At 45.7% G+C, this 16,630-nt stretch overlaps 1 protein-coding gene across 2 annotated transcripts in view; it reads right to left on the bottom strand.

Annotated features, from left to right (window-relative positions):
* The window catches only part of CIT (citron rho-interacting serine/threonine kinase), a 254,862-nt gene that overhangs the window by 43,148 nt on the left and 195,084 nt on the right, over positions 1-16,630 (bottom strand). For both annotated transcript variants that reach the window (XM_069758420.1, XM_069758429.1), the window contains one exon: positions 6,101-6,236. In XM_069758420.1, the coding sequence (XP_069614521.1) occupies positions 6,101-6,236 (136 nt within the window). The remainder of the gene's footprint in view (positions 1-6,100; positions 6,237-16,630) is intronic.

Here is a 16,630-nt window from a genome sequence, read left to right as displayed (position 1 = left end):
AGCACAGAGGCCCCTCTCTTTGGCGTCCGAGCAGCCCCCACTGTCCCACCACTGTTAAAGCGGATGGCACAAGGAGGCGGACGGTTCCTCTCCACCTCCCTAACAAAGGGATGATGGATTGAGGCTTATCCCTCTATCCCTGCACCATCCACGCTGCAATACCTGACCTGCAGTCATCCGCGGCAGCTCCATGCCGGGACGCGCACCGATGGTGAGTGGATCCTGTCAGTGGTGGGCCCTTTGCTCACAGGCAGCTTCCTTGTGGCCCACCTCCCTGAGGTAACGCTCCGGCCGGCTGCAAAAATTTAGCCCACGGCTTCGGTCGATGTGTAGGCCGCACCCCGGAAGCACACTATGGCGCCCTAAGGTGGCTCTGCCCACTTTTCTGGCGCTTCTCGCCTGGCACGGAAGCCCTCAGTTTTTTCGGCCACTACAACGCCCCTTACTTTTACCGCTGGTATTGCTCCCGCCGGCTGCAGAAATATAGGCCCCTGCTTGGACCTATTCATGGAAGTCTCGAGGCTCCGCCCACATCGTGCCTGAGGCTCCGCCCCCGGAATTGGCACTTCTCGCTCTCTGCAAGATTTTATCACCTCTGCAACTCCCAGTGGCCATCTTGGTCCACCTGGCCGGCTCACACAAGGGCGACGACTTTGCATTAAAGGGGTACAACGACTCTGCAACATGACTGGTCTTAAAGGCACCTGACCAGTATTCCCTGGTCCTAAAAGCACATGACCAGTATTCCCTGGTCTAAAAGGCACATGACCAGTATTCCCTGGTCTTAAAGGCACATGACCAGTATTCCCTGGTCCTAAAAGCACATGACCACTATTCCCTAGTCTTACAGGCACATGACCAGTATTCCCTGGTCTAAAAGGCACATGACCAGTATTCGCTGGTCTTAAAGGCACATGACCAGTATTCCCTGGTCTTAAAGGCACATGACCAATCTGAAGCCGGTCACCCTAAATGAGCTCAGGAGCCCTCCGCTGCTGATCCCAGCTTATCCCAGAGTACCTAATTCCCTCAGTGGACATCGTCACTGACCGCAATCCATGGTTTCTCTGACCAAGACATTGAATCCCTCCGTGATCCCTCTGTGGCTCGGAGTGCTAGCAGGACCGATATACATGGTCCCTCTTCTACATGGGAGCCGCCGGCTAGCAGGGGCCGCGAGTATTCTAGAAACATACAGGCGTCTAGAAACGTACAGGCATCTAGAAAACAGAAGTTTTCATTTCCTGATCTCTCTCCCCAAGGATTTGCTGAGAACAAGACTATGAATATAGATCGGATATTGCCTTGGACCTGGACTTGCCAGAGCTTCAGTAACAACCAATCTCTGTACATTGACGAGGACTCCGGTTCTGCTCTAGACTACGCAGTGTCCCTCATAAGGAGACTAAACTCCCTCATAGTGCATTTGCCATTCAGTCCGGATAAGAATTCACTGGACAGAAGCCTCTACGTGGGATGCCATGCCTGGTCTGATTTTTAAGGGTGACGGGTCCTTTAAAGGGCACCGATCTCCCCACACCATCAACAGACGAGCACACGGAGTGTCGCCTCCATGTATCCTCTTCTGCATCCAGGCCCAACGCCAGACATCCTGTCCTGTCCACCTGGAGACCTGAACTCTGTGGATGTACAGAGGCACCCTTTTTGGCGTCCGAGCACCCCCCTCTGCATCTCCACTATTTAGCAGATGATGCAAGAATGCGGACGATCCCTCTTCACTTCCCTGTTAAGAGATTGGTGGATCGAGGGTTCCTAATTTTTAACTCTGCACCGTCAAAACAGAGCGGCGATGGCAAGAGACGATGACCTGCTGGATGCAGCCGCACAGTCTGCGACTTGGCAGATTCTCCTGTGGTATACCTACCAGTATCCCTGCCCGATGTATCATCAAATAAAAATACCACGGACCCGAACATAGCAAATCTGATTTGTTCCATCTTGCGGCTTCGGGTTCAGCACTCTACACTCCCTAGCCGCCGCATGGATTGCTAGAGCAATGGTCTCCTGGCTGGAGACCTTAACTACTTCGATTCACACCAGTAACCTTCTCCCGAAGACAGTACAACTGGCCAATCAAATCTTTTGTGCGGGAGACTAAAGGTACCGTCACACTAGACGATATCGCTAGCGATCCGTGACGTTGCAGCGTCCTCGCTAGCGATATCGTTCAGTGTGACAGGCAGCAGCGATCAGGCCCCTGCTGTGCTGTCGCTGGTCGGGGAAGAAAGTCCAGAACTTTATTTGGTCGCTGGACTCCCCGTAGACATCGCTGAATCGGCGTGTGTGGCACCGATTCAGCGATGTCTTCACTGGTAACCAGGGTAAACATCGGGTAACTAAGCGCAGGGCCGCGCTTAGTAACCCGATGTTTACCCTGGTTACCATCCTAAAAGTAAAAAAAAACAAACAGTACATACTTACCTACAGCCGTCTGTCCTCCAGCGCTGTGCTCTGCTCTCCTCCTGTACTGGCTGTGAGCGTCGGTCAGCCGGAAAGCAGAGCGGTGACGTCACCGCTCTGCTTTCCGGCCGCTGTGCTCACACAGACAGTACAGGAGGAGTGCAGAGCACAGCGCTGGAGGACAGACGGCTGTAGGCAAGTATGTACTGTTTGTTTTTTTTTACTTTTAGGATGGTAACCAGGGTAAACATCGGGTTACTAAGCGCGGCCCTGCGCTTAGTTACCCGATGTTTACCCTGGTTACCGGCATTGTTGGTCGCTGGAGAGCGGTCTGTGTGACAGCTCTCCAGCGACCAAACAGCGACGCTGCAGCGATCCGGATCGTTGTCGGTATCGCTGCAGCGTCGCTAAGTGTGACGGTACCTTTACAGAGGATCGTATGTTTCCTACAGACCCAACCAGCAGTGGAAGGGTTGTCCAGGACAGTCTAGATCTGAGGGATCTTGGCTCCAAAAAAGTGGAGCGAAAAGTAAGACCGATCCTGGACCTCAAACTTCTAACAACCTTTGATAAGGTCCTCCCTTCTTCAGATGGAGTTCCTCCGCTCAGCCAATACTTCAACATAAAAAGGCGGAGTTTCTGGCATCCATCAACTTTCGGGATGCTTACCCTCACATTCCTATTTTTCTCCTCTTTCAAAATTCCTTCGCTTTCCATTCGTGAACAGCATTTTCAAGTCACGACCTTGTCCTTCGGCCTTGCTACCGCACCCAGAGTGTTCGCAAGGGTCATGGCGGCTGTCATGTTCCTCTTGCACCCTAGAGGCGTGGTCGTCCTGCCCTGTTTGGTCGACTGTCTAGCCGCTTTTCCAGCACTACTCTGAGTCGTCTATATCACTTGCGATACCCTCTCACTTGGGCTGGCAGCTAAACTTAGACAAGTTTTCCTCATTTCCAGCCCAGCAGATATCCTTTTTGAGGATGATCCTGCACACTTCCAGAAGGATGGTAATTCTCCCTCGAGACAAGGTCATCGCCCTTCAACAGGGAGCTCGCACACTTGATCACTCATCCCCTCATTTCATTCGATTTGCTAGGAGGGTTCTGAGGAAAAATGGTGACGACAATGGAAGCAGTTTCCTTTGCTCCGCTCGTTTTCAGCAAGTCAAACAGACTTTCATACGGTAGTCTCTGAGCTTCTTCATCCAGGGCCTTTCTCCCGGTTCATTGGTTATTAGTAACTACCAATGCCAGTCGTCTTCTCCCGATCATTGCTCTGGAGATCCGAACGGTAGTCCTACAGCAGGTCCACTGCCTTCTGGCGGGTCACCCCATCCGAATTCAATTGGATAATGCCACGGCTGTGCCATATGTCAATCATCTAGCAGGTACCCACGGTCAGGCGCCATGGCCGAGGTACCTCAGATTCTGTGATGGGCCGAGATCTATCATTCGGTGATCTCGGAAGTACATATCCCAGGAGTAGAACTCTGGGCGGCAAACATATTCAGCCGTCAGGGTTCCATCTCAAGTGAGTGGGAACTTCACCCGGAAGTCTTCCATCAGATCTCCCTTTACTGGAGCTCTCCAGTTGTAGATCGGATGGCGTCCAGACGGAACGCCAATGTACTCGAGTTTGTGGTTCGGCCTCGAGATCCAAGAGTCTTCACACTGCATGCTCTTGTTCTTCCGTGGTACCAGTTTCCATAACTACCCTTCCACTACTTCCGAAAGCAGAAAGGGCCCCAGTGATCCTCGGAGATCCGCACTGACCATGTCAGTTTTTTGTTTGTGGAGCTAGTATCTTTCTGACTTATTGCAACAAAACTGCAAGTAGGGACTTTCTCGCAGGGAGTTCTTCCCTATCGCATACCGTTAGATCATTGGGACCTTAATGGTCCTGGGAGTTTTACAGTAGACTCCTTTTGATCCGGACATACTTTATTATCAGGGAAGGTCGCCCTTTTTTCTCTGCGATTTCCTCATCCTGAAGAGTCTTGGGAGCTAGCTGCTCTTTTCTTTTCAGACTTTTTTCCCTTATTACCTTCAAGGCAAGGTTGTCCTCAGGCCATCCTCGTCCCTTGTTACCAAGGTGGTATTGTATTACCACTGTTCTGAAGGCATCGTTTTTTCCCTCGTCTCTTTCGGCACCAGTCCACAAAATGGAATGAGTTCCCCATATTCTGGACGAAGTGAGTGCTCTGAGTAGGGACGTCTCGAGGACGGTGTCCTTTCGAAGGTGGACGCTTTATTTGGGCTTCCTGACGGTAAGAGGAAGGCTTCCTGACGTTTACAGGAAGGGTTAAGCAGTTTCATCGGCCATGTTAGCCTGGTGGATTCATTTCACCATCCAGGAGTCCTTCCGTGTTGGATTCAGCCTATCTCCCTGTCTATCGAGGGTGCTAGGCACCAGGCGTCGGCAAAGCACGCCTTTCAAGCCTGAAGATTCGTCCAATCTGCATGCATTCTTGAAGCACTATAATTTCCACACTTCCACAGATGTGAGTCTGGGCAGGCGGACTCTGCAGGCCGCGGTGGCGCACTTGTAAGTAGCGGTTACACAGGGCCTGATCTGATGTTGTCCCCACCCAGGGACTGCTTTGGGACGTCCCACGGTCTGTGTCCCCCAATGAGGCGAAGGAGAAATAGGGATTTTTGTGTACTCACCGTAAAATCCTTTTCTCCGAGCCATTCATTGGGGGACACAGCTCCCACACTGTTATTAGCTTATGCTTGTTTTATAATCTGACATGCTAAACTCTCATATATAATATGACATGCTATACGCTCATATATTGTTATTGATCTTCTACTGCTTTTGCACCGAACTGGTTAGCTGAGAGCCAGCAGGAGGGTGTATACTGCAGGGGAGGAGCTAACTTTCTTTGTATCACTTAGGGTCTTGTGCAGGCATGTACTATGGAGGACAGAGAATGAACTTCAATCCAATATTGCAGCCAGCATGCAGCCAGCGGGTAAGGAAAGGGTGAATCAAACACCCGGAAACCCCGCCCCTATAGCTGAAGATTGTTCCCTCCAAATTCAGGTGACAGAGTCCCTTTAACTGTGCTATAAAAGGAAGAGTGCTGATTGAATGGTTTGTGATGTGACACAGCTCAACTCAGCACTGCTTCTCCCCTCATACTAACGAATGCAGAAGGTTAGACAAATTCTGCATGGAAAATTTGGTGAAAGATTTACCGGAATTGCCGGTGACAGCATGTGATCACATGAACACAAGTATGCGATTTGCATACTTCCGGTCACACCAACTAGACGTGCCTGGCTTCTTTTAATACAAATAAATTGAGGTAGAAGAGCACATCTAGTTGGCATGTGACTGCATGTATGCAAATCGTTTACTTGCAGTCACATGACTGCACGCTCACATTAGCCATACTGGTGAATAATGACAGCATCAGTCCTCTCCTATACTATCTTTTAAATGGACTTTAATGAGGTCATAATGGTTCCAAAGCCCGAGGAGCTCGCTCACTGATTGATTCATTGTTAATTCAATCTACTATTTACTGTGATACACCTAGCAGCAGAAGCAATACATTTCATTAAACCCTATAACAAAAATAATTTTTAGCCAAAAATAGATTTAAGTACCGTAATAAAAAAATGCTGCCAATGCCATAATCATACATAAATTATTTGCAAGCTAATACACTAACCTTATCGGACAGACTTTCAGTCTTGAGTTTCTGATCCTTAAGAGCTTGCTGAAGAGCCAAAATCTCTGCCTTATGTTCTTTAACTGCCAGTTCCACCATTTGGCGAGATTCTGTGCTGCGTTGGTCTGCCCGAGCTCTGGAAATACAGATAAATAAGAACTACAAATAAGTAGATCAAACTTTCAATGCATCATTACTAAAACTGGAGACCCATTGAGAGTTATAACACTTTACTTTCAATAATATTAATGAAAAACATATTTGGATAGATTCAATAAAACAGGCGTTTTGCATGCCAGTCTTAATGAAGGCCCCACTGGAGTGTATAGATATGTCTCACTTTGGCGGAGATGGATTGGACTGGTGTAAAATGAAAAAGTCACAACATTTTTATGCAACTTTGTTTTGAGAAAAATTCTGAGACATGTGAAGGCATTTTACTCCAGAAAACTGGTGAAAACACCTTGATTAATCAGACCCTAAATGTTATGAACATCAAAATAGCGCAAAGATAATTGGTATCATTCGCTCCATACTTGATACTGTATTTTACAGCAAGCGCTCCTTTTTCTCTAAAACACTGCAGGTATCGTCTCCCCCAATGATCTTAAAAACTGATTCCCTTTAGATACCAAAGTCTTTATACACATACGGGGACAATTGCTAATGTTGCTGGAATTACTGGAAATACATGTCAATAATTTTTTCAAAGTAAAATCTTACTCAGCCTTACATAATTATACGTCGTATTAACATCTAGGGCCAAGTGACATAAGTGCCAGCACTGCAATGATCTGGCCTTTTCATTGTCTGATCACAATCATTACTTGCATATCTAAAGATACTACTTGAGACCTTTTCTAAGCAGTGTATACATGGTCCGAATGATTGACTCAATTGGGGCAATGGTTCAAAATATCACTCTGCACATGAATATAATTTATAGAGTATCCTGTTAAGAGTATTACGTTTTTTGTCTGAGACAAAGAATTGATTTCTAAGAAAAATATGAAAGTATAAAAGTGTAAGCAGCCGTGGCATAAGGGATTTTTTGGCCATAAAGCTAGCTGCAAGAATTCCCAGCAGAAGGACTCATGTGACCAGCAAAATGCAGGGGATCTGCTTAAATAAGAGGACATGATTAGATAAGGGGGTTCTTACAAATTTTATGGAAACTTTAGCTGCAAGTGAAAGCAGAGAAACGCTATTTGTAAAGATACATCTTGTAAGTCAATTGTAAATAAATCTCCATAAATCTTTCCTCTAAATAGAAGGTTATGAAATACTGTACATAAAACCTACCAGAATAAGATAATTAACATTAATGTAAATAGATGACAATGGTGTGAAAACATGACAAGTTATTGGAGAACATGGCTTAAAAAAAATGGTAACATTTGCTGAAAACAGAAAGGATTAATGGTGCATTAAAACAAGAAATGGAAGGATGGAAAGATCTGTCTTTTAGGATACATTTCACTTTAAGATCCTCATAAAGGAGGGAAGATACAAAGAGGTAATTGGTAATTAGCAAGGCACACTATTACAAAGTATGTGTCTTACTCAGAAGGAAGTGCAAAAGCTTCTTAAAAGATGAAGAACAATAAATCTCCCTGCCCAGATGGCACATGCCTGGTTGGTTTACAGCAATTAGGTCTTGTAATAAACCAGTGACCTACGTCCTTCAATTTAAGAAATCACCGATGGCAGAGTTCTAGAAATGACTAATATTAAAGGAGTTATCTGAGAATATTTTATTCTCAAGGAGCTAAGAACTGACAGCCAGCTAGTTAACTACCTGCCTATCCTTGCCAGTGCTGGCTCAGAGTGATCATGGACCGTTCCTGTCGGCAATTGACCTTGCGTCAACAGAGCAGCTCTTCCACTCCCGAGTTGCTCTGTCGATGGGGCGTAACTCCCGATGTCATACAAATTGACAGCCAACTTCCCGTTAGGTAGTGGAGAGCCAGTTCTCAATCAGCAGGACATTGGTATTAATGCCCCGTCAACAGAGCAGAGCAGATGAGAAGAAGCTACTCTACTCAGACAGCCGCAACACATGCAGCGAATGCTTAAAGGGAACCTGTCTCCCCGAAAATCGCTGGTGAGGTAATCCCACCGGCATCAGGGGCTTATCTGCAGCATTCTGTAATGCTGTAGATAAGCCCCCGATGTTACCTGAAAAAGGAGAAAAAGACGTTAGATTATACTCACCCAGGGGCGGTCCCGCTGCTGGTCAGGTCGGATGGGCGTCTCCGGTCCGCTCCGGCGCCTATCTTCTTTCCATGACGTCCTCTTCTGATCTTCAGCCACGGCTCCGGCGCAGGCGTACTTTGCTCTGCCCTGTTGAGGGCAGACAAAGTACTGCAGTGCGCAGGCGCCAGGCCTCTGACCTTTCCGGCGCCTGCGCAATGCAGTACTATCCTCTGCCCTCAAGAGGGCAGAGCGAAGTACGCCTGCGCCGGAGCCGTGGCTGAAGATCAGAAGAGGACGTCATGGAAAGAAGATAGGAGGCGCCAAAGCGGACCGGAGACGCCCATCCGACCTGACCAGCAGCGGGACCGCCCCTGGGTGAGTATAATCTAACGTCTTTTTCTCCTTTTTCAGGTAACCTCGGGGGCTTATCTACAGCATTACAGAATGCTGCAGATAAGCCCCTGATGCCGGTGGGATTACCTCACCCGCGATTTTCGGGGTGACAGGTTCCCTTTAATAAACAGCCAATCCCTGTAAGTAAAATAGAAAAAACTGGAGTTTGGGTCAACAGGACTGGACAATTTTTTCTATCTTCCTTGATGCAAGGCCGGTGTCTGAGCATAGAGCAACTTGGTGAGCTGGAATCAAGTTTTTATAATTCTTGCAAGTGTTGCGGCTGTCTAACAGCCAAGCTGCGAGGACTTAAACATTTTTCGATCACGCCGAAGACATACTTGGTGAGCACATGAGCATATTCGGATAACGCCCTATTCCAAACATATTCGCTCATCACTACTATCACTATATCAATGGTCATAACCAAGGATACCTAAAGTCCTAGTCATGAGTAAAGACACTCATGTGTAAAGGAAAGTGTAAAGAGTAAAGACAGCGAATCAGAAAAACCTATTCTACATTTCTAATTGGAGGCATTTGCTAATATTATTATTACACCTACTATATATTGGGATAGGATCTTGGAGATGGGTATACCCCTTTAAGCCCATAGGAAAAAAATTAAATATAGTCCTGGATAACCTTTTTAAAGGAGATATCCAACAATTAAATATTACACTTCTCCTTTAGATCATTATTATTATCATTAGAAATGTTAGAATCATTCCACAATAATGGTTGTGCCGTACATGTACAGCAAATGTCGTGAAGGGGTTAACCTTATGTGTTCTATAGTCTGTTGTGAATAAAATGTGGCTATAAGATTCGCAAGTCATTGCATTCTTTACATTCTCATTTTAGACGGCGTCCCAACTTTTTGAAAATGAGGTTGTATATGTATATATATATAGTTTGTAAGCTTGCGAGCAGGGCCCTCACTCCTCCTGGTATCTGTTTTGAACTGTATTTCTGTTATGATGTAATGTTTATTGTCTGTACAAGTCCCCTCTATAATTTGTAAAGCGCTGCGGAATATGTTGGCGCTATATAAATAAAATTATTATTAATATATATATATATATATATATATATATATATATATATATATATATATATATATATATATATATGTATATATATATATATACATATATATATACACACACTAGATGGAGGCCCGATTCAATCCCATCAAGAGGGCGGTAATGTCATGATGGGGGCAGGTTTTTGCAGCGTTGAGAATCTCTCCCCCCCATGTGCTCACCCACCTATCCACTCTCTCTTTCCCCATGTGCTGACTTCTCCCGTCTGTGCTCTCTTCTTTGACCTGTCTACGCCATGTGCTATCCCCCTTGACTGCGGTCTCTCTCCGTCCTGTGCTATGTTTTCCCCTCATGTGCCATCCCATTTGAGCTGTCTCTCCCTTGTGATCTGTCTCTTGTTAAGACTGCAGATTTCTGTTTGCGGTGCTGTTGTTGCCTAACGGCATCCTGTGCTTATCTAATGACTTTTGCATCAGGGGACTCATGTGCTTGACGCCTACGCTTATATGCATTGTTTTTGTCCCAGCGATGCTGTTGCTCTTCAGGAGTCTCATTTGCCTGTTGTTGTCTTCGACGTTGCGCCTTTGCTGCTTTCCTTTCATTGTCATTGGCGTACTTTTTAGAAGAAGCCACGTTGGCATTGATATTTGCTTTTTAAAGGGGTTTTCCCCACAAACGAAAGTTCATTTTAAAAATTGTCTGTGCCTCACCGTGTACAGAACATACCACAGCTCCTGGGCAGGGGAGGAAGCAAAAGACAATACTGATCTCCAGCAGGAGATTACAGAGGATACTTTTTGTGAGGTAAAATATTGTTTAAAAACAGTCAGTGAAATATTTTACCTGACAAAAGAAATCCACTGTGATCCCCTGCTGTAATGTCAGTATTGTCTTTTGCTTCCTCCCCTGCCCAGGAGATGTGGTGTGCTCCGTACACGGTGAGACACAGACAATTTTTAAAATGAACTTTTGTTCGTGGGAAAACCCCTTTAATGTGACTGGCTTCCTCTGCCTGTAGACACTTCGAGCCGCCGGGATCAGCCGAATGATTCACTGCGCCTGTGCGGAATTCGACAGGCGCAGTAAATCAGGCCGCCACCATCTTTGTGCAGATAGCGGCGGTCATATTAAAACTGCGCATGCGCTCCTCCTGTATAAAGATGGCGGTGGTCAGTGAATCATTCGGCTGAACCCGGCGGCAGCGTGTTCACGGCGGTTTCTGCTGGTAGTACCACGCAAGAGGCTGCGTACGGCGTATACAGTGTGTGTTGCGGAAGCCGTATAAAGTTTGTGCGCGTGGTGCGTACGGCGTATACAGTGTGTGTGTGTGTGTGTGTGTGTGTGTGTGTGTGTGTTCCGACGGTGTTCCACTGGTGGTACTGCGCAGGAGGCTGGTACAACCAGCAGTTTCCATATTGAGACACCCATCACTTGGGTGTCCCAATATGGTGGTCGGTGAAGTTCCGCCTCTTGGAATTCTGACACATCTGGATGGAACAGGATGTGAAGACATTACAATGTAAGTATATATTAAGATATGTATATACACACACGGAGCGTTCATTAAAGATTTCCCCAAACCCACTTCTATTTATCACCGGACGCTGAATCTACACATGTGTAATGACATAAGTCATTACACTGGTTACCCATCCACTCAAGAATCCAGTACAAAACTACTACCCTCATCCACAAAGCACTCCATGGCTCAGCACCACCCTACATCTCCTCTCTGGTCTCAGTCTACCACCCTACCCGTGCCCTCCGCTCCGCTGATGACCTCAGGTTAGCATCCTCAATAATCAGAACCTCCCACTCCCGTCTCCAAGACTTTACACGTGCTGCGCCGATTCTTTGGAATGCACTACCTAGGATAATACGATTAATCCCCAATCCCCACAGTTTTAAGCGTGCCCTAAAAACTCATTTGTTCAGACTGGCCTACCGCCTCAATGCATTAACCTAACGATCCCTGTGTGGCCTATATTAAAAAAAAAAAAAAAAAATTAATTAACTGGTTCATGCAGCTTTACATGAACACCCAAGCCTTACACTATGGCTGGTCCGAATAACTATAGCAATTGTTACCATCCACCTCTCGTGTCTCCCCTTTTCCTCATAGTTTGTAAGCTTACGAGCAGGGCCCTCACTCCTCTTGGTATCTGTTTTGAACTGTATTTCTGTTATGCTGTAATGTCTATTGTATGTACAAGTCCCCTCTATAATTTGTAAAGCGCTGCGGAATATGTTGGCGCTATATAAATAAAAATTATTATTATTATTATTATTATAAGTCTCTATAGATTACTTGCCAATTTGCAACTGATATCGGTCTTGATTTTAAAGGTGCTGAAGTTTTGTGTGGTTTGATAATGGAAACAGTGGAATACAGAGCAGTCATCAAGTTCCTTTACTTGAAAGGCCGCACACCAAAGGAGACGTTCGATGAGATGTAAGAGGTTGATGGTGATGATTCCCCATCATATGATGTAGTCAAGAACTGGCAACGTCAATTCAAATGTGGTCGGACTTCGGTGCACAAAGCTCCAATTCCAGGGCAACCCAACTCTGCTATTGATAAACACACCATCCAGCAAGTGGAGGTCGCCATTTTGGAAAATCGCCATCTAGGCCAAAATGTCAAATCTGTGAGGGCCGTGGAAAAAAATCATCCAAGACCATCTTCACATGCATAAGGTATGCGCTCGCTGGGTTCCCTCAGGTGGTCACACCTTTCCACTAGCAGGAAAGAGTCAAACGCTCTCAGGCTCTATAGACGATGTGCCATGGAAACCAGGAGGACTTGTTCAACAGACTGATCACAGAGGATGAAAGCTGGGTCCATCACTATGATCCTGTGACTAAAGTCCAGTCGATGCAATGGAAGAATCATGACTCACCACCTCCAAAGAAGGCCCGTGCCCAACCCGCGGCAGGCAAGGTCATGCTCACAGTATTTTGGGATCAGCACAGAGTAGTACTGATGGATTTCCTAGCAAAGGGTAATATGATCACTGGGGCATACAAGACAATGCACCAATTCAAAACTCACAAGTTGCCTAAATGGAAGCATGCTCCTGAGGCTTTGTACGTAATTCTACCGCATCCCCCTTATTCACCCGATCTTGCAGCATCGGACTTCCACCTGTTTCCAACAATGAAGTTATTTTTGAAGGGGAAGCATTTTCCAGATGATGAGACTCTGATTTCCAAAGTCACAATGTGGCTTTTGGAGCAACCTCTTAACTTGCACAAGCGAGGTGTTTACAGTAGCTTAACCCCTTCACCCCAGAGCTTTTTCCGTTTTTTTGTTTTTCGCTCCCCTCCTTCCCAGAGCCATAACTTTTTTATTTTTCCGTCAATATGGCCATGTGAGGGCTTATTTTTTGCAGGACGAGATGTACTTTTGAACGACATCATTGGTTTTACCATGCCGTGTAACAGAAAACAGGAAAGAAATTCCAAGTGTGATGAAATTGCAAAAAAAAAGTGCAATATCACACTTGTTTTTTGTTTGGCTTTTTTTGCTAGGTTCACCAAATGCTAAAACTGACTTGCCATTATGATTCTCCAGGTCATTACGAGTTCATAGACACCTAACATGTCTAGGTTATTTTTTATCTAAGTTGTGAAAAAAAATTCCAAAGTTTGCTAAAAAAAAAAAAAAAATAAAAATAAAAATAAAAAATTGCGCTATTTTCTGATACCCATAGCGTCTCCAATTTTCGTGATCTGGGGTCAGGTGAGGGCTTATTTTTTGTGTGCCGAGCTGACGTTTTTAATGATATCATTTTGGTGCAGATACGTTCTTTTGATCGCCCGTTATTGCATTTTAATGCAATGCTGCGGCGACCAAAAAAACTTAATTTTGGCGTTTTGATTTTTTTTTTTTGCTACGCCATTTAGCGATCAGGTTCATCTTTTGTTTTTATTGATAGATCGGGCGATCCTGAACGCGGCGATACCAAATATGTGTATTTGTGATTTTTTATTTTTTTTTTGATTGGGGCGAAAGGGGGGTGACTTGAACTTTTATATATTTTATTTTTTTTATATTTTTAAACACTTTTTTTTTTTTTTTAAATTTTGGCATGCTTCAATAGCCTCCATAGGAGGCTAGAAGCATGCACTACACGATCGGCTCTGCTACATAGAGGTGAAGTACAGATCACCTCTATGTAGCAGAAAGGCAGGTGTACTTTGAACGCCGACCAAAGGGTGGCGATCAAAGCAATCGGCCATCAACAACCATAGAGGTCTCAAGGAGACCTCTGGTTGTTATGGCAATGCACCGCTGACCCCCGATCATGTGACGGGGTCAGCAGTGAGAGCACTTCCGGCCTCGCGGCCGGGAGCGCTAGTTAAATGCCGCTGTCAGCGCTTGACGGCGGCATTTAACTAGTTAATGGGCGTGAGCGGATCGGGATTCCGCTCGCGCTCATTGCGAGCACATGTCAGCTGTACAAAACAGCTGACATGTCGCGGCTTTGAGGTGGGCTCATCGCCGGAGCCCACCTCAAAGCGGGGGATCTGCCAGCTGACGGAATAGTACGTCAGCTGGCAGAAAGGGGTTAAAGAGATGGGAGAAGTGTGTGTCCCTAGGTGACACCTATGTAGAGAAGGACTAATAACTGTGCCAAGTTTCATTGCTCTCAGTCCAGAGGAAGTGGGTCAGGGGAAATCTTTAATGAACACCCCTCGTATATGTACATACAGACAGTACATTGCAACATTTTTAAATTCTTTCAAAAACAGAAGTGTTAACAGTTTATTTTAAGCAATTGATAAAAATAATCTACTAACACTTTAATTTTTGAAACCACATCTGCATAACATTTTTGTACAGTACTGTTAGCATATATACATGCTTACACACACAAATATACATAGAGTGGGGAAAATAAGTATTTGATACACTGCCGATTTTGTAAGCTTTCCCACCTACAAAGAATGGAGAGGTCTGTATTTTATATCGTAGGTACACTTCAACTGTTAGACAAAGAATCTAAAAATAAAAAAACAGAACATTACATTGTATGATTTTTAAGTATTTGATCACCTAACAACCAGCAAGAATTCTGGCTCTCACAAACCTGTTAGTTTTTCTTTAAGAAGCCCTTCTACTCTACACTTATTACTTGTATTCATTGCACCGGTTTGAACTCGTTAGTTGTATAAAAGATATTTGTCCACACACTCAATCACTCACACTCCAACCGCTCTTCTATGGCCAAAACCAGAGCAGTCTAAGGACACCAGGGACAGGGACCAGTAGACCTGCACAACGCTGGGATGGGCTACAGGACAATAGGCAAGCAGCTTGGTGAGAAGGCAACATATGTTGGCACAATTATTAGAAGATGAAACAAACACAAGATGACTGTCAATCTTTCTCAATCTGGGGTTCCATGCAACATCTCGCCTCTTGGGGTAAGGAAAATTCTGAGAAAATTCAGGAATCAACCCAGAACTTCATGGGAGGACCTGATCAATGACTGTAGAGAACTGGGACCACAGTCTCAAACATTACCATTAGTAACACACTACGCTGTCATGGATTAAAATCCTGCAGGGCACGCAAGGTCCATCTGCTCACACTAGCACATATCCAGGCCCGTTTGAAGTTCACCAATGACCATCCGGATGATCCAGAGGAGGCATGAGAGAATGTCATGTGGTCAGATGAGAACAAAAAGGAGATTTTTGTGTTCTCACCGTAAAATCTCTTCTCTTAGCCTCTAATTGGGGGACACAGGACCATGGGTGTTATGCTGCTGTCCACTAGGAGGCGACACTATGCATAATCTGAAAAAGATTAACCGTGGCTCCTCCTCTGCAGTATACACCCCTGGACGGCGTCAGCCTTCTCCAGTTTTGTGCAAAAGCAGTAGGAGGAACGTAACATGAATAACATTACCATGCCTATAAGAAGGCAACTATGGACAAGCTCAAGAAAACAATATGAGAACTCAACAGTAACAATGGCCCGGAAAGGGCAACAGGGTGGGAGCTGTGTCCCCCAATTAGAGGCTAAGAGAAAGAGATTTTACGGTGAGTACACAAAAATCTACTTTACTCTGTTGCCTCACTGGGGAACACAGGACCATGGGATGTCCCTAAGCAGTCCCTGGGTGGAAAGCAATGGACGAATATTGTGCAGACAGGCCCCTACACTTGGGGCACCGCCGCCTGCAGAACACATCTACTCAGGCTCGCGTCCGCTGAGGACTGGGTATGAACCCTGTAGTGTTTTGTAAACGTGTGTAGGCTAGTCCAAGTGGCCGCCTTACACACTTGTTGTGCCGAAGCCTGGTGCCGAATTGGCCCAGGAGGCCCCTACCGCCCGTGTAGAGTGTGCCGTAATACCGGCTGGAAGAGGAGAATTCTTAAGGCGGTAGGCCTCTTGTATGGTGGATTTGATCCACCTGGCAAGGGTAGCTTTGGAAGCTGGCAGACCCTTGCGGCCGCCTTCCGGAAGGAAAAGAGAATCAGACCTCCGGAAGGACGCAGTCCTAGACATAATATACGCAATGCCCTGACAAGGTCAAGCGTATGCAGAGCCTTTTCCACTCTATGAACCCGGGGCCGGACAAAGGGATGTTCTTCATCTGTAATCCCGTCGGAAAAACAGAGTAAAGAAAAAATTTTTAGGTGTGCCTCCTATGCGACACTAAGCAAAAACTGGAGAAGGCTGACGCCGTCCAGGGGTGTATACTGCAAAGGAGGAGTCACGGTTAATCTTTTTCAGATTATGCATAGTGTCGCCTCCTAATGGACAGCAGCATAACACCCATGGTCCTGTGTCCCCCAATGAGGCGACAGAGTAATAGAACTTGGTATCAATGCCACTCGCCGTGTTTGAAGGAAGAAGTATGAGTGCAACCCCAAGAACACT

This window comes from Ranitomeya imitator, chromosome 1, assembly GCF_032444005.1.
Source record: "Ranitomeya imitator isolate aRanImi1 chromosome 1, aRanImi1.pri, whole genome shotgun sequence".
Lineage (NCBI taxonomy): Eukaryota > Metazoa > Chordata > Amphibia > Anura > Dendrobatidae > Ranitomeya > Ranitomeya imitator.
This window is presented reverse-complemented; position numbering and strand designations above follow the sequence as displayed.